The following is a 21,138-nucleotide window of genomic DNA, read 5'->3' as shown; positions in this document are numbered from 1 at the left end:
TTTTGCTTTCTAGACAACTTTTTAAAATTTTATTTTACATTTTTACTTGTTAGGAAAAACTTTATTGCCCATGATATCTTTTTTTTCCTCTTTCATAGTGACCAAAGAACAAGTGGGGAGTTTCTATGCTATAGGCATCAGGGAGTCAGTCTAGGAGAGAAAGGAGTATTTTTCTGGAAATAACAGCAACCCTGACATAAATCAAGACCAGACTACTATTTCGAAAGGGGTCGGGGGGGGGGGGGGGTCGGGGGAAATGACATACAAAGCTAATCCATTGTCAAAAGGAGCCAAATGTATTTTAAACCGTCTCTAGGTGTTGGGAAGTCCTGGTGTGGTGCTGCGGGTTAATGTCCTGGAATGCAAGGACGATTTGAACTGCAAAGTACGAGGTTCAAGCACAACAGCCACTCCTTGAGTAGGTCAGTATGGGTCGGAATCAACTCGATGGCACTTAACAACAATGTGGGCTAATGTGCTGAACTACAAAGTAGGTTTGAACTGCAAGGTCGGCGGTTCAAGCTAACTAGCCGCTCCTTGGAAACGCTATACAGGGTCGCTATGGTTTGGAACAGACTCGACAGGACATAACGCCTTTTTCTCCATACTTCCAAGGCTTTTTTTTGAGTCTCAATAGTTGAGGCCGCACCAAGCCTACAGTCTCCAAAAGGCAAGGAAAACTAAATTTTATTCCACACCATTCATCCGCTTCCCGTCCTGCCTTTTCTTGCCATCTCTGTTATATGCTTTTCCTTTCGTGCTCACCTAAAGTGGATAATCTGATAGGGTCGTTTTATCCTATAGTCAGAGGATTTAATAGCCTCAAGGCGACCTTGACAACCACCTGGCGAAAGGCTAAGAGAATGGGGAGATCGACTTTGAGATGGAAACCTCACAAGGGGCGGAGACCACCAAGATCCACTCAGCGAGAACTTTCCTAAGAGATTGGCAGGAAGAGCACCAACTGCCTTTTCCCTATCGATTTAAATACATCGCGAGATTTGAACGTCTGTCTGGAGTGAGAGTCAAAGGCCGCTTTTCTGTGTGGGGGGATGGGAGCGTCTGTGGCGCAATTATTGCGCGAGATTGGGACATAGTCGCTGGGAGGGTGGTCCGCGGTGGCATAGTTAGATCTCGCGATATTTCAGAGGCTCTGGACTGGTACTCGGTAAGAATCTCGCGAGAGCCCGTGCTGAGTTCTCTGAGCGTCCCCGTGTGTTTGTGTGTGTATGTGTATTGGTGAACGTGAGTACGAGGAAGCAGCGGCCGCCATTTCAGGGAGCTTGCCGACGCTGTCGCAGGAGAGGATCCTGAGCTGCCAAAGCCGCTGATCTGCTGTCCCGCGCGGGCGCAATTAATTCCATTTTTTTTTTTTAGATCCGCTCGGGCTTAGCCGCCCTCGGAGCCCGAAATTCGGGCTGGGCGGAACCGCGGCCTGGGCCTAGCGGCTTAACAGTAGCTACAGCAGCGGCGGCCGCGACAGCAGTAGCTACAAGCAGAAGACAATCCTTCCTGAATACAAGCCTCACAGGCGCCCGAAAGCCCGCACAGGTAAGAGGACATCGGGGACCCGCATTAGCAGCGTTTGATTATTTTCTGGACTGAAGGGACGTTCTTCAGACTCTTTAGTGACGGAGGGCAAAGGGGGATGGTTTCGAGAAGTCGGTCCCATTTCAGCGACCGCGCCCGTCTTTTCCGCTTGTGTCAAAGCGGGATTTTTAGCGTGGTATGGAACCTAGAGAGGGGTCATCGGGCAGATGGCGTTCTGCTCTTTCGGGACCCGGGCTTGCCGCGACCTCCCAACATGGCGCCAGCCGAACGCCTCCTTGGCACACAACTCCTCCCAACCGAGGGAGTTTCCCTTTGCCCCTAATATGGCAGCGCGGTTTTTGGGCGGAGAGGTGCCGTGTCAAGTGTTTTCGCTCGAGGCTCCGGGCTTTTTTGTGTGTGTGTGTGTGTTTTTTGGAGTTGACTGTAAGCATTTTTACTAGAACGCTGAAGTCTTCATTTTGTTCCTCCGGTGTAAGACGTCTTAAACGTACTTACATATGCCAAAGCTGCCCAGTGCACCTTGTCACTTTTGTCTATGTCGCTTCAAGGTTTTTCTGGAGTTTTGGAGGATGTTGGCTAAGGGAAAACGGAGCAGAACGGAGTCGCATTTACTCACAAAATGTCTTATTCTTTTCCTAGGCGTTTGGAGAAAATGGCAGACGATATTGATATTGAAGCAATGCTTGAGGCTCCTTACAAGAAGGTGAGAAAAAATATGTCGGTGAAGTTTATATATTTTCTTAATTTAGCATATTCACGAAACTACTGCTGAAATGTAAACTAACCTCCCCGGAGCCCTCTTGATTTACCTTATCAGAGATGCATTACGTATAACTTACAAAAGTAAATATATGCTATTGATGTAATAATATTGTGCAGTAGTTTCACTTCAGCGTGATGAATAAATGCCCATCTATCTCTCTTTGTAGACTTGCCTAACGATATCTCACCTCTACTCCCATGAATTCACCTTTGATTCCAGTGTGAACTGTCAATCATAAGGTAGTAATTGAGTGACTTATCGCTGTACCGTGGTCCCCTAGGTAAAATGACACAACTAAGAATTACCAGCTCCAGTTTGGTATAGCAAAAAGGTGAATGTAGTGGTTTGGGAAAATAGCAGGGGTCCAAGAATAACAAAGCATAACCAGTCTGCTGCGAGTAAATATTTAAATACGATAACTCTTAACAGAAGAAATGGGTGAGATTTGAACTTTTTTTTTTTTTTTTTAATGTAAGACTGGTGATAGTAACTCTTAAAAACAGGCAGGTGGCAATCTGCTGAGTTAAAAATTACTTAAATTCTTGGATCCCTGAATTCAATTTTTTTGCAAAAAAAAAACAATCAGAAGAGGCAGTATCACAGTGTAGAGTCACTTAATGACTGTTTTACTGTTCTCTATATTTTATTTTTTTTATTACGTCCTGCCATAATATTTCACACTAAAATCTACAAAGGAATTATATTGGCGAATTTTTAGTCTTTGACCCATGTCAGTTTAGCAATAAAACTAAACTCTTCATTCTTTCACCATTTGGTGGTGAAAATAGCAGTATGCATGCATTATCACTGGTTTCACAAACTATAAGCTTTGTAGTTAGTTATATATATATATATACTCTTGTTGCTGATGTAATTAAACTTTAAAAATAAACATTGTACTAAACCTTTTTAAAAATAATACATTTGTTTTGGAGTGTATAGCACGACCATGTGGTGTACCAATTTGGATGAATTCTTGGTAGCTTTAGTTTACATAGTTTTTGTAATGCCTTAGACTCTTGAAGAGCTATTCTATTTTAATGTTAAGATTCTTGTTTCTTAGTTTATCATGGATGTAATTCCGTGTAAACAGGTATGGAAATAGGAAATGTTTAGGCTGGACTGGTGGATTATTAATTAACTTTCTTGGGTTCTTGGGAGTCAACATTACTAAAGCAGTGTGAATCCCTGTTTGCTTCAGGGCGAGATGTGTGACAGAGGTGGCATCAAGCTCTTACAGTCCCAACCCTCCAACGGAAATGGGCGAAGATCTCAGGAATGGCATCCGTCACAGGAAATCGATAGTGGCTGGCTGCTAGCATGGCCACATGGGGCTTAGGCAGAAATAGAACCATGGTACTGACCAAAGGGACCATAGCACATGGAATAAAACTCAAACAGGACTTCATTCATGTTTTATAGAAATTTTATTTTAACCACTTCAACAATGTAAATCTGGATAACTTAATACCTAAAATATATAAGAAAATAAAATTAAACATGTTAATATGAAGAACTTTTTAAATTTGTATTTTGATGATTTAACTGTAAGCCACAAAGTGGTTAAACACATACCCATCTAAATTTTTTTATAGCCTTCCATGTCAAATTATAAATAAGTAACTAGTTTTAAAATTGTTTTGTATTTTCTTATTCCTATTCCCTTTACCCTTTGACAACTTGAAATGTTTCCACTTCGTCCTCATGATGTTCTTCTATCAACCCTGCTTAGGATGAGAACAAGTTGAGCAGTGCTAACGGCCATGAAGAACGTAGCAAAAAGTAAGTTTTTAATAATGGGCCATGGGTGGGTGGGGAAATGAACTTTCTGTGTCTGAAATTTATGTTCTGCTTCTGTGCCTAAAGCATCAAACTATCTGGTTCTTCTGAAACTTTTTTGTTTTGCCTCTTTTAGAAGAGTAGTTCTTTACCTTTTGCAACAAGAAGTTCTTTGAGGATAAAACGTTAAGAGCTCTTTCCCTAGATGTTAGGACTTGGTTTGGGACTTTTTGGAGACATTTCCTCCAAGTGCATCCATGACAGTCTTGCTAAGAGTTCCTGTATTCGAGCTTGTCTTATGTTTTCAACTTTGGCTCAAATATTTGAAGGTGTTATTTATTAATAAAACTATGAAATATGTTGAACTTAAAATTAAAAGGGATAAGAAAAGTTAGAAGAGATACAAGTGAGCCAGTGAAAGCAGTGTGCTCTAAAGGAGCCAGAGTTGAGTCATTTTTGCTCCTTACTGATTAAAGGCCTTTTTGTAGCAATGTTTCAGAACATTGTTACGTGGCTTTCATTGTCTTAAGGCCTTTTAAACTACTTTTGAGGAAAGTTAAAAAAATTATAAATGCTTGTGCAATTTATTTGGATTAGTTGAGTAACCCAAAATATGAAATCTTCACTATAATACAGAATACAATATATAACAGATATTACACATTTTAAGCCAGGTTAACTTTATATGGTTGGATCAAATTATTGAAAGTTTCCTTTCTATTCTAAGATAATGATTATTTCATGTGATCATGGTATAAGTAGTAAATTGTGTTATTAGTGTGTGTTTGTAATGTCATATTAAAACATTTTGTCATGTTCATGACTCCATAATGAAAAATGATGTTAAAATAGCAACTTGGTGGTTCTTTTTGGTTAGAGCTCCAAATGCTTAAAAATAAACTGCTTCATGCATCCACACAACTGTGTTAGGTAGGTTTATAAAATTTGGTACAATGGATAAGAAAATTGTGTTGGATTATTCAGGGATAGTTGAATAAATATTTTAAAATTTTCCATAAAACTTAATAATAAACACAAATAATAAAAACGAAGGAATTTTTTGGAAATGTCTTTTATTCTAGCACAAGCTTGGGTGGGAGTCTTACAGTTATTTTCTTAGTCACAAGTGGACATTGGGATCAGCTTTGCTTTCTTCTTGAGTTGTGGTCAGAGGCCATCAACCAGTTGTTTCAGGATTTATGTCATCTGGTTTTAGACCTTTTTATAAAGTAACAGTTTCATATTATCTAATGGCAATTCTTTAGTTAAAAGGAAACGTATACCTTTGGGCTCAGGCTTTGTGTTGTGCCATTTTTGAATGTTACTTCTTGCCACTCACATCTTCAGTTTTATACTTGTTTCCATTCTGCATCTAAATGCAATCTGCTAAGCTTTCCTGATTGTACAAGGAAATTGAGTAATAAGCTATTAGATGAGTGACAACTATAAATTTAAAGAGCCTTAGGGACTGCATAGAATTGTTCATAGGCTTCTTTTTAAGCACTCCCAACTAAATTTCTATATTTTAGTCTTTTAAAAGATTTAAGATGTAGAAAATATATCTTATCAGACTAATTGTAGTTCATAAAATACCTCCCCTGCTCAGGCAAGACTTTGCACTAATTTTTCTGAAGGGAAATTATCTTTCAAATTATCTAGGAAAAAACTTGTACTTAGGATAGAGGACTTATAAAACAACTGAAAATGTTGTATACCTATGTTTGTAGTCTTCAGTATAAAGTAAGTTTTAACTGAAGGTGCCATGTTGCAGTTTTAATTTTTTTAAATTTCATTGTCTTTAAATTGTTGGCATATAGTTTATAGTAGCATATTCTGAGAAATTGAGAGTGGGCTATAATTGGAGTAAATATGTGTTTTTTATCTTAATACTAATCTGATTCTCAATACATATGCTGGATTGTATCCTAGTAAAAGAAACTAAGTATAATACATTGGTTGCTAGTTAGCCAACTGTTGAAAAGCTATAACCATGAGTTTGGCAAGACCTCAAAACTTGAAATATGTGGGCTTGCCTTCAAGGGAATATTATTTGTTAGTATAACCAGTTTTACAAATGCTAAACCAGCATTCAGTTAAACTTTTTAGGGAATTAGCCAAAAAAAATTTGATCACATCAAATGGCATCGGTTAAAATATATTGGCTACTGTGGTGTGGGTTTTCTATAAATTTTGGAATGAATGACTTTTCTATTTTTTTCTTATTTTCCAGAATGCTTTGCATTTAAAATTTAGATCTTCTTACATGGAAGAGGTCAAATCCAGTTATAGCAAAACACCTTTACAGCAGAGGCCATATAACCAAAAAGTCCAAAGGCCCAGCCCAGTGGACCATTTACTTCATGATGTTCAGTACAAAATTCCACTGCCACTAAAGACTTTGGAAAGTCCCTTTTAAGTTGTAACAGGATTTGACTATTAGTGTTTATTTTGATAACTTTTCTTTAGTTAAGCTATTATGTGTTCTTTGAAACTGGACTTTGTTATAGAGAAGTATATTGGTTTCTTGAATCTTTTAAGTTTATCGGTTTTTTTTTTTTTATGCAAAGGACTGTATTTTTGAATGTTTAGTATGCTGTTGTAGCCAAGTTATCTTTTGACCTTGCTGGGGTTGCCTTCAGATGTGGATGGGATTCAATTTATAAAAAGTCCTAGGAAGACCTCACATTAAATTGGTAAACAATTGTTAAAATCATTTACTTTTGCAGAATAAGTTTCAGGGCCAGTTAAGATTTTGGTAAATAGGGCGGTTGGCTGCATCCCTACTATGGGCCATTTATCAGTAGGCTAAAAACCAATCCATCTTTCTTTGTCGGGGATGGAGTAACTTTTTACATTTTCCCTAATTGATGCTTTGTTTTAGTTCCTTAGACTTGGAGATAGTGTCAGGTTTTTCAGGTGGCAAAGTTAAAATGTTATCTGTTGCCCTTCTGGGCATTGATTTGAGGATTTCTATATTAATGATGAGTGTAGCCTAATTTTCTGTCATGTGCTACTTAGCATATAAATTTCTGACAGTCAGGTGGATTATCTTGAAATTTTAGACAAAGTTTCTGCCTCCTTGGAAAGCTCTACATCTCCTTGTGATTGGAGTGTGGGTTTCAAGATTCCAGAAGGTGGGTGTCTTCATTTTCTATTTTCAATGCGCTCTAAGATGACCTACTTACAGGTTCTCTGAGGCAGACTTCATTTGTTCTTGATAAGGACTAAATAGTTTAATTAAACTTCCAAATAATGATGTAGTGTTGTTGAAATGTTTCATAATCTTTCAGCCACTACAAATGGACATTTTAGTGACATAAATTTGTTTTGAAATGTGTTTCAGTTTATTATGAGATATCTGAAGGCACCTCTCAAAGAAGGGTGGTAATGTAGAAGCACATACTGTAATATTTAATTATGAATTAAGTGGGTGTTATACAGGAAAGAATATAGATATGAATAGAAAGATGACTGGCTTTTTTTTTATGTTTCAGATTTTAAGGTTTTATAAAGATTAATAAAGGTGTAGATATTTGTTTTTGATTACATCCCACACAGGCTTGTATAAACTGGTTCAAAGATGGAATACTCCATTTTCTGGTGTTAAGGTCTGGGAATTCTCAAAATGCATTTTATATTCTCAGTGTCCTTTGCCATTATTTGCAATTTTGCTTTTGCAAGACCAAAATGTTGATGATTAGATTAGATGGCCCTTTGAAAGTTTGAAATAGTCCTGTATTTATAAAATTGGTTTACATAACGAACAATAGTATACTTAAAAACATGGGAACTAGTACTTAAATATGAGTACTTTTTAGTGTTAATGATTTCATTTTTTTCTTGTTGGTTATGTAATACTTGTTGGCTGTTACTGATTAAAATTTTTATGTAAAAGTTGGTTTTGATCTATACCTGCAGACAAATCCTGCTCCTTATTAAAGTTGCAGCTGACTCCCAGGAGATTGTTGCAGCCCCTCCCTACTCTTAGTGGATGGAATCTCTAAAATACTTTCTTGTCTACTGATTGCTGATTTCCTATAGTAAATGCTAAGGTTGGGTGTTGATTATCTAGGAATCTTAAATATGATTATTTACCATTATGTGATAGTGAAATGTCAGGCTTTACAAAACGACTTTTTAAAAATTTCTAATGAGCACAAAAGGAAAAGTAAATCTTAATGGATTCTAAAACTAGCAAAACAATGATTTTTTTCTTCTCAGGAGGAAAAAAAGCAAGAGCAGAAGTCGTAGTCATGAACGAAAGAGAAGCAAAAGTAAGGAGCGGAAACGAAGTAGAGATAGAGAAAGGAAAAAGAGCAAAAGCCGTGAAAGGAAGCGAAGTAGAAGCAAAGAAAGGAGACGGAGTCGCTCAAGAAGTCGAGATCGCAGATTCAGAGGCCGCTACAGAAGTCCTTAGTATGTAAAATAATGATGATTTTGATTTGAGGTTCATTCTATAGTTATCCAAATATCAACTCACCTGAGTGATTTGAATTGTGTAAAGCATTACATTTCAGTATATTTGGTTAAAAGGGGTTAAGGTCTTGGCTTTGGAAATACTTAACTAAAATGCAAATTTAGCTGAAGTTTATGGTTTTTACTACACCTAAAAATGGTTGATTTTTTTTTTTATACTAGTTCAAATTTTTTTTTTTTTTAAAAGGACATAATATAGTGTCAAATACTTTGTTTTTATTACACCTAAAAATGCTTGAATTTTATACTAGTTTAAATTTTTTTTATTTAAAAAAGGATATAATACTGTGCCAAACATTGAGATGGTAAATGTGAGCCTTAACATTTTTTAGTGAATACATCCATACTTTAATAAACTTTTTTTTTTCTCTTAAAGGTTTTATTGTGAATTGAGTGATAGTTTACATGGGAAAACATCGGTTTACACACATTATTTCATTGCTTTGAAAAGTGCATCATCATTCAACAGTATTTGCTTCTATTCCCTCTATTTTTTTTTTTTTTGAGGGGTGGGGGATGTACACAAAAACACTCAGGAATATATAAATATATGATCATTGAAACAATCAAAGGGCACATTCTGTACGCATGCCTCCTAACCGCCAGCACACGATTCTAGAGCCCTCCATTGCTCTGTTTCTCCATTATTTTAATTAAGTTTTAAAAGATCAAATAGATACTATGTTGAAATGAATAGTCGTCAGATACTGTGTTTGTATCTATTGCACCTGAAATGACAGACCTTTTATCCATATGTTTTATAACCTTGATGATAGTTTTCTCTTCACACATTCAACTTCTTCAGTAGTAATATATATAGTAATCAAAAGTACATTGAAAAATTCAATATGGAAATTTTAATGTAGTTATCTAAATGATTTGAAAACTAGATAGAATAAAGTAAGTTAATTTAGTCATAAAGAACTCAGTAATTAGTAACTTGGAAAGAGCTTGTTTACAAACAAGTGTTGAATGTAGCAATTCTAAGTTTTTATGGAGTCCTGGTGTATTGAAGTATAATGTACTGGACCATAAGGTTGGTTTGAACTGCAAGATTGGTGATTCAAACTTATCAGCCATTTCTCAAAAACCCTTTACAGGGCACTTAACAGCAAATGTGTTTTTATGATCTCCTCTTATGTATATTGGGATACATTGAAATGAACATTTCTAATCTTAAACATGAGAGGTTTAAAAATCAGGAATTAAAGACATACCAGATCTGAATCAGAGGCACTGTAACAGGTTATTTGACCTTCTGAGCTTTTGTTACCTCATTTCTTTCCTTTTTTTTTTTTTTTTTAATGTTTAGTGAATTAATGTGCATAGTTCACATGGGAGAACATTAGTTTTACATTATCCTATCATACATCGTTTCATTGCTATGGTGACAACCCCTCCATTCATCATCAACCAACCAAAGGGTATACCCTGCATACCTCATTTCTTTTAAGGGGGAAGAAACAGTTGACTGTCAAACTATCAATGATTGGATAAGAAATGATTATAAATAAAATAATTAGAATACTTTTATTAAATATTTTGGTATTAACAGCCATTAGGAGTTGGTAACATTTATGAATTCTGAACCTAATTTTTTTTTAAAAAAGGGTTGAACTACTAAGTGTTCTAGGTTCCTCTTGTTGTTAAAGTGCCATCAAGTCGGTTCCGACTCATCGCGACCCTGTATAATGTTTCTGAGGAGCAGCTGGTGAGCTTGAACCATTGTTGTTTCATAAACTTTTAGAGATGAAAAGAACCACAATGTTATTTCCATTCTGAATTTAGAAAATAATTGGCTTGCTGTCAAATTTACATGATTTATAACATTCTTAAAACGATATTCTGTTAAATCTTTTAAATCAGAATACACTTAATTTGTTGTCATGTGCCGTGGAGTTGGTTCTGACTCATAGCGACCCTGCCAGGGTTTCCGAGGCTATAAATCTTTATGGGAGCAGAAAGCCTCATCTTTCTCCCATGAAACAGCTGGTAGTTTCAAACTGCTGACCCTGAGGTTCGCAGCCCAATTCGTAACCACTATGTACTTAATTGTTGTTATGTGCCATGGACTTGGTTCCAACTCATAGCAACCCTGTACAGGGTTTCCGAGGCTGTATATGTTTGCAGGAGCAGAAACCCCCATCTTTCTCCCATGGAACAGCTGGTAGTTTCGAACTGCTGACTGAGATTAACAGCCTGATTCGTAACCACTACACTACCAGAGCTCTTATGTACTTAATAGGGGCCCGGAAATTAATGAGTTCAGAATAATGCTACCTTTGTTGAGTAAGGGAAACCTGAAATTTATGTTTCTATGATCCAGGTCTGGTGTTATTTGAAAACCGGGGAAAAGGGTGATAAATAAGCTTATTTGGTGTTCTGTTGTAGTATGTATATTCTTTGTTAAGAACTGCAAAGGATCTGTCTTAAAGTAACTATGTGGAGCTGCTTGAATGTTTTGTTTGCCATTTATTTTCGTTTTGTTCTTGTGGAATAGGATAGGCTGAACACTAAGGGACATCTGTCTTGTTCTTTAAACTTACTCTGTGCTTCAAAAATAAAAAAAAGCACAAAACTATTAAAGGTGTCTTGCAGAAGAGTTACATGATTTGCTTTGAAAATGCTCTTGTAGCTACTAACTTTAATCCTCAAAAAATTTTTTAAAAAGAATTTGAATTGTCCCCACATCTTTACATGGAATACTTTAACACAAAGAATTGAAGCTATAATGTTAAATTTGCTGTTATGTAGTCTCAAGATTTAATAACAGAAAATTCAAAGTTTCATGAAAATGGGAAGAATTATGTCTCTAAAACAAAAAATCAGGGTTATCTGTACTTCTGGATGTTTACCTCTTCCAATTGAGTTGATTCTGACTCAAGTGGTGTGAACCCATTAGCAGTTTAGTACTTAAACCCACTGTGCACCGGTGCTCCTTGTTTATGTATATATGCACATCTTTTTGGAAAATGAACTGCTGGGATACACACCAAGTTGTTAATCCTGGTGTGAGATTTGGGACATTAATCTTAAAAGGGAAATTTTCCATTCATTTCTTTTTTTTTTTAATTCAGAAAATACTCACATATGTGTACTTAAAAAAACTAGACTGAAATTGGAGTCCTGGTGTGGCGCTGTGGGCTAATGTGTCAGACTGCAAGGTCTTTGGAACTGCAAGTTCAGTGGTTCAACCTCACCAGCTGCTCCTTGGAATCCCTATACAAGGTCGCTATAGGTTGGAATCGACTCGATGGCACTTAACAACAACAACAACGATTGAACTTGAGTTGGGAGTATTTTCAGATTTAAACATTTTTTAAAAACTTTTGGCCTTGGCAGCTCAGGGGTCCAAGATGGATAAATACAATGGCAGCATGCCTGGGATGCTAAGTGCAGTCAGGTTGGTTCCAACACCTAGCCACTGTATTGGATTTCCAAGGAGCAGCTGGTGAGCTTGAACCAGCATCTTGTGGTTCAAACTGACTGCAGTCCAGAAGAACTGCCCACTGCGCCACAATAGGACTACATGCCTGGGACACAGTATGTTATAAAAGTTTAGTGCCACCTATTGAAATGGAAAACATGTGCCACCTAAAAAATGTTAAAGTTGTTGGGAGTGTGTGAATGTGTCTTAGCAAAACCAGAAATCTCTAACTAGTGTAATTTTGTGTTTCCTTTTTAGTTCCGGACCAAAATTTAACAGTGCCATCCGAGGAAAGATTGGGTTGCCTCATAGCATCAAATTAAGGTTTTTAAACATCCTTCTGAATTATTTAAATTTATTTTCAACAAATAAATGCGATGTACTTGTTTGGATAACTTCTGAAACATTTTTTTCTAACTTGCAGCAGAAGACGTTCCCGTAGCAAAAGTCCATTCAGAAAAGACAAGAGCCCTGTGAGGTAGGTATTGCCCTTTTATCTTTTCTTTACAGTTAGCTTTTGTAATTTCTAAAGTAAATCAAAGTAGTTTGGACCGTATAACATTTTGAATCCTAATGAATCTTGCTTTCTTATTTCTCCTTTATGTTTAACTCTTTTTGTTAGTAATTATATAAATCATTGGAAGCCTGGTTGGCACTGTAGGATAAGCACTTGACTGCTAACTATGAGGTTGGTGGTTCTTCAAACCCATAGCTGCTCCTTAGAAACCGTATACAGGGTTGCTATGAGTTAGAATAGACTCAACAGCCCTTAATAAGAGCGCTGGTAGCACAGTGGTTAAATGCTTTTCTCTGCTAACAGCTGCTCTTAGAAAAGATTTAACAATCTGCTCCAGTTAAGATTTTTATTAAGTGTGGTTGAGCTGCTGTTGGGTTTGAACTGCTGGCCTTGCACCTCAAACTGACATTGTGGTCCCATGCTTATCCTATAGCTTAGCACTAATATATTTGAATTATTACTTGAATTAGCCTCATATAAGAAAGAATTTTTACCATTTGTTTCTTTCCTTTAAAAAAAAAAAAAAGACCATTCCTAGAACATTAACTTGATTTTGAATGTTTGTCAGAATTTTCTTGCTTTTAAATAAAATACACTGCTGTTGTTATGTGCCATGGAGTCGGTTCCGACTCACAGCGACCCTGTACAGGGTTTACGAGGCTGTAAATCTGTACAGGAGCAGAAAGCCTCATCTTTCTCCCTTGGAACATCTGGTAGTTTTGAATTGCTAACCTTGAGGTTCACAGTCCAATTCGTAACCACTATGCTACCAGAGCTCCTTTATTATCTATATAAATAATATATTAACCATAATAGCATGTTTAGTCTTAATTTCATTTTAAGGAATTACAGTTTTGTTTTAGATCGGGAAGCATCCCAGGTATATAGTGATTGATCACCTATTCTATCGATTCTTGCCTGACAAGGACAGTGGTGGTTTTGATTTCTAGGGAACCCTGTGTAAGATTTCCAAGGAATAGCTGGTGGGTTTAACCCTGGACCTTATACTTTTTTTAAAATGATAAATACAGCACCATACCAGGTCTCCAGAATGTGTGGTTGTAGTTAAGTGCTGTGGAATTGTTTCTAACTCACAGTAACCGTGTATGGGGTTTCTAAGGAGTGGCTCTTAAATTTGAACCGCTGACCTTGTGGTTCAAAATGACCTTGCAAACCTAGTGCATTACCCCACACAAGGACTTAGGCTTTATTTTATATGACCAAAATGTTTGACTTTGAATGAATCTTTTTTATTTTAGAGAGGTTAATATTTTAGGGATAACAGACTTTTTTTGGTTCTGTTAATGTGGAGAATACGTTTGTTAGAAACATTTAGTAAAAATTTATTCATGATAATACTGTATTTAATTTATGTTTGTACAAATCTTTATAAAGATAGGCTTGGTAATAAGTTACAACATTAATTTTGAATACACTTTTACAGGGAACCTATTGATAATTTAACTCCTGAGGAAAGAGATGCACGGACTGTTTTCTGCATGCAGCTGGCAGCAAGAATTCGACCACGGGATTTGGAAGAGTTTTTCTCTACAGTAGGAAAGGTAATCTTTAAGGAAAACAGAAAAGTGATTACTGTGTACAACATTTTTAATTATCAGCAAGGTAGATAAAAATGGAAAGATAGCAAAACACTAACTTATTTTTCTTTCATAACATAATTTATATATGGAATTTGTTTTTGGTAGCTTTTGTATTTTATATATCTGAAGTTAATAGTGTTAGAGTTAACAAATGTGTACAGCAGATTCATTGTAAAAAATGAGTAGGCCTCGAATTTTCTTTGCTTAAATTAAAAAACGACATTTTACAGCACCATTAATGTGCTTTCCAAAAACTACTACATGAGAGATTTTTAGTTCAAATATATATCATTCTATGAAATAAAGTACATTATTGATGCTCAACAAGGCATAATAATCATTATGGTAGTTCGGATTAATGTGCCTTTTAATTTAATTGCTTTTTTGAAATTGCATCTAAAATAATTTAGATAGTTTTAAGAAATGAGAGTCTTTTTTTTCTCTTTTCCTTTTAGGTTCGAGATGTAAGGATGATTTCTGATAGAAATTCAAGACGTTCCAAAGGAATTGCTTATGTGGAGTTTGTCGATGTTAGCTCAGTGCCTCTAGCCATAGGATTAACTGGGCAGCGTGTTTTAGGAGTGCCAATCATAGTACAAGCATCACAGGTAAATTTTTTAGTTATTTAAAGATTTCATCATTGAAAATGTTGGTGACCTCTTGTTGATGGGTGTAGTATCTTAAGTATAGTCATCACTTTTATCTTTGGTGCAAGTTAAAAAAATTTTTTTGCATTTCCTTGGTTATTGTATTTTATGATTCTCTCGTTTAGTACTCATTTATATTAAGAAATATTTAGTAATTTCTGTCACGAGTCTTTTAAATGGAGAGTATAAATGACTTAACTTTCGAGTCACTGAAATAAATGTTTAATAACTCCTAAATAGTTTTCTTACATCATCAAACTTCTTTAAAGTACACAAGCTTTTTTATGCTAGATCTGAGTATATATTGCCATTTCAAAGTGAAAATAATAATAGGTTAAACTTTAACATAGTTAAACTTTAATGTAGTTCCCTGGATGGTACAAGCAGTTAACATGCTCAACTGCTACTGTCTTTGAAACCCCCTGTGTAAACCTCTTCTTAAATAAACAGAATTACTCATTGCTTAGCTCAGGATAATGGGGGACAGACTTAATAATGTGTATATTAGAATGAGCAAAAACTGAGGATCAAATGAGGTTTTTAAATTTTTGTCTTCTAACATGCTGGCAAGTATTACTCCATGTGCCTCAGTTGGTAACTAGAAAAAGAGTTTGTGTTAGAATATAAATTGAGTGCTGTTAACTTCATTGAGATGGGTTTATAGTAAAAAGGACCGCTAAACTGAATGGCTTGGTTAGATGTATATAGCTTGATTTATATAAAGGCATATTATTAAGTATTATCCATTAAGTTCAGACTCATAGCAACCCTGTAGAGGGTTTCTGAGGAGCGGCTTATGAACGTGAACTAGCAATCTTGTGATTAGCAGTCTTTTTAATTCTCAAATTGATAAGTTTGTGAATGATGGTTGATGTTTGGCATGTCAGTGTCCTGCTTTGAACAACACTACTAATGAGCATTAAATACAAAGTTTTATGAAGCACTTTTTTCCCCCTCACACATTTAGTATCTTGAATACCTGAATTCATTAATGGCGTAATGTTGTATAATGGATACTATCTTTTTTCCTTGAATTATGCTGTGTGATGTGTAACTGGTCTATTTTGATTGTAGGCAGAAAAAAACAGAGCTGCAGCAATGGCAAACAATCTACAAAAGGGCAGTGCTGGACCTATGAGACTTTATGTGGGCTCATTACACTTTAACATAACTGAAGATATGCTTCGGGGGATCTTTGAGCCTTTTGGAAGAGTGAGTTCAAACTTTTTAATAAATAATTAAAAGGTTTTTGATTATGCTATAACTATCATTCTTTTTCTGTGTATCTGATTTGTCTTATTTCTGAGGCTCTTTAGCGTAGTGGTTACGAATTAGGCTGTGAACTTTAAGGTCAGCAGTTAAAACTACCAGCTGTTCTGCGGGAGAAAGATGAGGCTTTCTGCTCCTGTAAAGATTTACAGCCTTGGAAAACCCTTTACAGGGTTGCTGTGAGTCGGAACTGACTCCACGGCACATAACCACCAACCATTTAGATATTGTAGACACTACTATTAACAGTGTTACTATAGTGCTGGTGGTAAAATATATAATGATTGCAATTAATTATTTTACCACAATAAAAATTAAAAATTTGAATATCGACAAAAAAGTCTGTTTGAATTAAACCTTTTTTGGAGACTTTTAAATTGGCTCTTATTGGATATGTGAGATAAAAGTTCATAAACTATAATTCACTCTATTAAAGTATACAGTTCAGGGAATTTAGTGTATTCATAGTGATGTTGCATCAACACATCCAGTGTCAGTTTTGGTTGCTGTATCCATTTTCTAATTTATCTGGTGTTCTTAATGGGCCATCAAGATGATTCCAACTCATATTGACCCTTGTATAGTAGTTATAGGATTGTATATCTTTGTGGAATCCTGGTATGGCATGTGGGTCAGTGTGCTGGACTGCAAAGTTGGTTTGAATCACAAGGTTGGGGGGTCAGCATACCAGCTGCTTCTCAGAAAACCCTATACAGGGTTGCTATGGGTCAGAACTGATTGTTGTTGTTAAGTGCTGTTAAGTCAGTTCTGACCCATAGCGAACCCTGTATTATAGATAGTACTTAAAGCACCATTTTTGGGAAGCTTCTGAGGTAACAAAAATTTCATCTTTAGGGAGCAGTCTGATGTGTACTTAGTTTTCTATTGTTGTTAGATGTGATGATTTGAATTCTTTGCTAGGAGGCATCTTTTTAACAGGAAGTTTTTCTTGATTTTTCATATGTTTTAAGGAATGAAAATGCCTGTGTGATATTTACGATTTTCTCTTTTAGATTGAAAGTATACAGCTCATGATGGATAGTGAAACGGGTCGATCCAAGGGATATGGATTTATTACAGTAAGCAAGTCCCATATTCTAAAGATTTTTAAAAACCTTTGATTAAAGCATTCGAGTAAAACTGCAATGATGACTGGTGTAGTTAATACTTTGAAGTGGTTTAAATTAGTTTGCAGTTAATAGTTGCAAATGATGCCTGGAATCAACTATCTGGCATTAGGCTAATGGCAGTTTTTGATATGACTGCATTTACTTCAAACATCTTAAATTTGGAGGTTCCCAGGGCCACCCTCACTTCATCCTTATGTTCAATAAGTTTCTAGAATGACTCACAGAACCCACTGAAAGCAGTATAGTTTTATTATAGTAAAATGTTTACAAAGTGTCCCAAGGGAGAACATTAGATGAAATTTGGAAATGGCACTAAACTAGAAAATCTGCTCCTGTATACAGAATCCTGTCAGTCAGCTGGAATCATTGGCCATGTGATTAAATTCTAGTCTCAACCCACGCCCTTTCCAATAGGGCAGACTGAATTTCACAAGGTTTTAGTTGTGGTAATTCAGCCGAGGCAGTCCTTTAACATACTACTTGAATATCTAGGGATCCATTGTGCTTCATTTTGTACTATTTCATTGAGGCACTAATAATTGGAGAAATTACCAGAGTTTAAAGGTGTTGCCTACCTGAAACTTGGGACAAGGAACAAGATCATCCTAACTCTGGGTAAAGTTAATTCTTTACTACCTAGTTCTTAAGGCCCATTGAATTGTTTCTGACTTAACAGTCTTGTATATCCTTTCTTTGCAGTGGCTGCTATTAGCAGTTCAGTGCTTATACTACATACAGTGCCACACAATGATCTGTTACTGATACCATGTGTGTGGTGGTGTGCCATGGAGTTGGTTCCGACCCTGCAAAGTGTTTCCGAGGCTCTAAAACAGAAAGCAGCCTCAGCCTTCTCTATAAGAATGGCTGGTAGTTTCACACTGCTGATTCTCAGTTTAGCAGTCCAACTTGTAATTGTAACCATGGCACTCCAGAGCTCCTTTACTGTCTAGTGGTAGTGGTGTTGTGCCATGGAACTGGTTCGAACTCACAGTTCCCTGTATAGGGTTTCCAAAGCTGTAAGTCTTTACAGGAGCAGAATGCCTCATCTTTCTCCTACAAAACAACTGGTTTCTACTGCTAACCTTGAGGTTATCAGCCCGACTCCTAGCCACTACGTTGCCAGATCTCCTTTTACTATCTAGTAGCCATATGAAATGTGCACCAATCTGGTTTATTTAACCATTTTATTGTGTTTACATATGGGCACATTTTTCACCAGCTCTTCTTACAACTTTAGCTTTACAACTTTGTTTTAATGAGGAAACTTAAATTTTATCCAGATTTTAATTAAAAGTGATTAGGCTTTTTGCTTCCGTACAGATTCATAGCCTCAGAAACCCTGTACAGGGTTGTTATGAGTCGGAACCAACTCCGTGGCACACAACAACATGTATTGATTGATACAGAAACTACCTTTAAAGTTATTGGTCATTAATCTTTTTATCTGCCTTAGTGTACTGATATAAGGAGAAAATGGGTATTTATAAAACACTGTCAGCCATAGTTTTAGTTCTTCTGTAATAACTTTAGTGTGGTTGTGTTTCCTTTTTTAAAATGTTATTGAAGATCCAGGGATTTGTTTAAATTATAAATGTGATGTTAATTGTGATTTACATTACATTGAGTATTCTGATTATTTAGTTTTTAGATTTTTATGAGAAGAACTAGCTTATTCATACATGTTTATAAGACCATTAAGAGTTAAAAAAGAATGAGGACGTGTTTCATAAAGTATTGTTTTTAATTTATTTCGACTTAGGTATGATATGATTACATACTGTGATTATAGGTAAAACTTTTTTTAACTTCTAAGTAGCTAAATAGTGGAGGGCGATGGCTCTGTACAATAAGCATTGAACTGCAAACCAGAAAAAAAAGTCAGTGGTTCGAGCCCACCAGTTTCTCCCCATGAGAAAGATGAAGCATAATGGTCCTACAAAGATTAATAGTCTCAGAAAACCCTTTACATACAGGGTTGCATTGAGTTAGAACTGACACTATGGTACTTAATAACAAGAAGTATCTAAACAAGAGCACTGGTGGCACAACAATTTAACTCTGTACTGTTCATTCAGAAGTTAGTGATTGTAACCCATCCACAGGAGATAGCTGCTGTTATATAAAGATTACAGTCCAGAAAATTTTATGAAATAGTTGTACTGTCTGAATTATTTATTATTCATTCTAATGACAGACTGAGCTCTGAAATACTTGAGAAAATAGTCTTTCCATTAAGTTAAAACTAGAGTTTTATTTTTTCTATCTGTATCCTAGAATTAGATTTTCTATTGTTTTATTGATATTAAATAAAACTACAGAATTTTGTTTGAAATAATTTTTTTTAATACTTTTTTTATCTAGAAGTTTCTGAATTAAATTTGTGAGAAAGGCCCCATTTCAGTTTATTCTAGCACATTGAAAAGTATTTTGATACTGGAAATGGCTATTTTTATGTTCTTAGTATACTGGTAGCATAGTGGTTACGAATTGGGCTGTGAACAGCAAGGTCAGCAGTTCGAAACTACCAGCTGCTCCGCGGGAGAAAGAGGAGACGTTCTGCTCCCATAAAGATTAACAGCCACAGAAACCCTGTACAGGGTCGCTATGGGTCGGAACCGACTCCACGACACCTAACAACAACAGTATACTGAAAGATTACGTGTTTGTTTAAATATACAGATGTTGCCATTTAACTGCTTAGACCAACAAATAACATTTTTGATACGTTTATGATCTGATCAGGATGGCTATATTGATTATCACTCGAAATTTGAGATATAACAAATTTTTCTGTGTTACCCACCCCCCGGTAATAATTATTGAGTATTCTAGATGTAAAAAATCAGTTTTTCTTATTTTATGTATTAATATAATCTTTCTTTCCCATGTCTTAAAATAGTTTTCTGATTCAGAATGTGCCAAAAAGGCATTGGAACAACTTAATGGATTTGAATTAGCTGGAAGGCCAATGAAAGTTGGTCATGTTACTGAACGCACTGATGCTTCCAGTGCTAGTTCATTTTTGGACAGTGATGAACTGGAAAGGACTGGAATTGATCTGGGAACAACTGGTCGCCTCCAATTGATGGCAAGGCTTGCAGAGGGTAAGTTGCTAGAAGGTGAATGATTTATTATGGGAGTCTTGCTGTGGTACTGTAGGATAAGTACAGAGAGGTTGATTTGGACTGTAATGTCAGTAATTCAGAGTTTCCAGCCAATCATTGGAAACTCTGCATGCTTGCTGTGAGCTGGAACTGATTTGATGACACTTAGCAACACCATGTTGAAGAAGAAAGGCAGCCATGTAAACTAAGGAATGGAAAAATTTTTCTTTATTTTGATAACTATATTTTATAGACAAATGCCTTGCTTAAAGTTATTATATGGGTTGTATTTACTGGTTATGCTAAGTACCACAAATTAAATTTGTCCTTAAGAATAAATCTATTTGTATTTCTTATACCCTGTCCCCTTATAGTTTATTTTGTAATAAGGTCACCTGTAGAGGAAGTAACCAGAACACTTTGCTTAACAAAATAAGATCTTTAACGTCCTTTTCTTTTTCATTTGTCTTTTATAGGTACGGGTTTGCAGATACCACCAGCAGCTCAACAGGCTCTACAAATGAGTGGCTCTTTGGCCTTTGGTGCTGTGGCAGGTAGGAATTGAATCTTTTCTAATTTGAAATCATTGTTTTTTTCATCCAATTCGAAAATTTGCCAAATTTTTGCGTTTGAAAGGACTCACTGAGAATTCAATTCATCAAGTACTTCTAGCCTGTCAATTTCTAGTTTATTTAAGGTAGAAGAGGAGATATTTTAAAAAATCACTTAATAACAATAAACATGAGTACTGTTGACTAACGCAAAGAAGTTTTTAATTCAAATTGACAATCAGGATATTTAAAAAACATCACTTATAAGGATCAGATCCAATTCTAGATTAGATAAACCATCTAACGATGAATATAATTCCACT

General features: G+C 35.9%; 1 protein-coding gene across 5 annotated transcripts in view; it reads left to right on the top strand.

The window, feature by feature from the left end:
* The first annotated feature begins 1,175 nt into the window (after window positions 1-1,175).
* RBM39 (RNA binding motif protein 39) overlaps window positions 1,176-21,138 on the top strand; it is a 31,184-nt gene continuing 11,221 nt past the window's right edge. For 2 of the 5 annotated variants that reach the window (XM_006875712.1, XM_006875711.1), the window contains exons 1-12: window positions 1,176-1,551; window positions 2,191-2,254; window positions 4,047-4,096; window positions 8,315-8,509; window positions 12,255-12,320; window positions 12,421-12,474; window positions 13,958-14,075; window positions 14,570-14,722; window positions 15,836-15,973; window positions 17,044-17,109; window positions 20,060-20,264; window positions 20,741-20,818. In XM_006875712.1, coding sequence (XP_006875774.1) covers window positions 2,204-2,254; window positions 4,047-4,096; window positions 8,315-8,509; window positions 12,255-12,320; window positions 12,421-12,474; window positions 13,958-14,075; window positions 14,570-14,722; window positions 15,836-15,973; window positions 17,044-17,109; window positions 20,060-20,264; window positions 20,741-20,818 — 1,174 coding nt within the window. In that variant the 5' untranslated portion in view covers window positions 1,176-1,551; window positions 2,191-2,203. Of the gene's footprint in view, window positions 1,552-2,190; window positions 2,255-2,480; window positions 2,554-4,046; window positions 4,101-8,314; window positions 8,510-12,254; window positions 12,321-12,420; window positions 12,475-13,957; window positions 14,076-14,569; window positions 14,723-15,835; window positions 15,974-17,043; window positions 17,110-20,059; window positions 20,265-20,740; window positions 20,819-21,138 lie in introns of all 5 variants that reach the window. The other 3 variants (XM_006875715.1, XM_006875713.1, XM_006875714.1) reach the window with 2 other exon arrangements.

The sequence above is a fragment of the Chrysochloris asiatica genome, unplaced genomic scaffold, assembly GCF_000296735.1.
Source record: "Chrysochloris asiatica unplaced genomic scaffold, ChrAsi1.0 scaffold00337, whole genome shotgun sequence".
NCBI classification, from domain to species: Eukaryota; Metazoa; Chordata; class Mammalia; order Afrosoricida; family Chrysochloridae; genus Chrysochloris; species Chrysochloris asiatica.
This window is presented reverse-complemented; position numbering and strand designations above follow the sequence as displayed.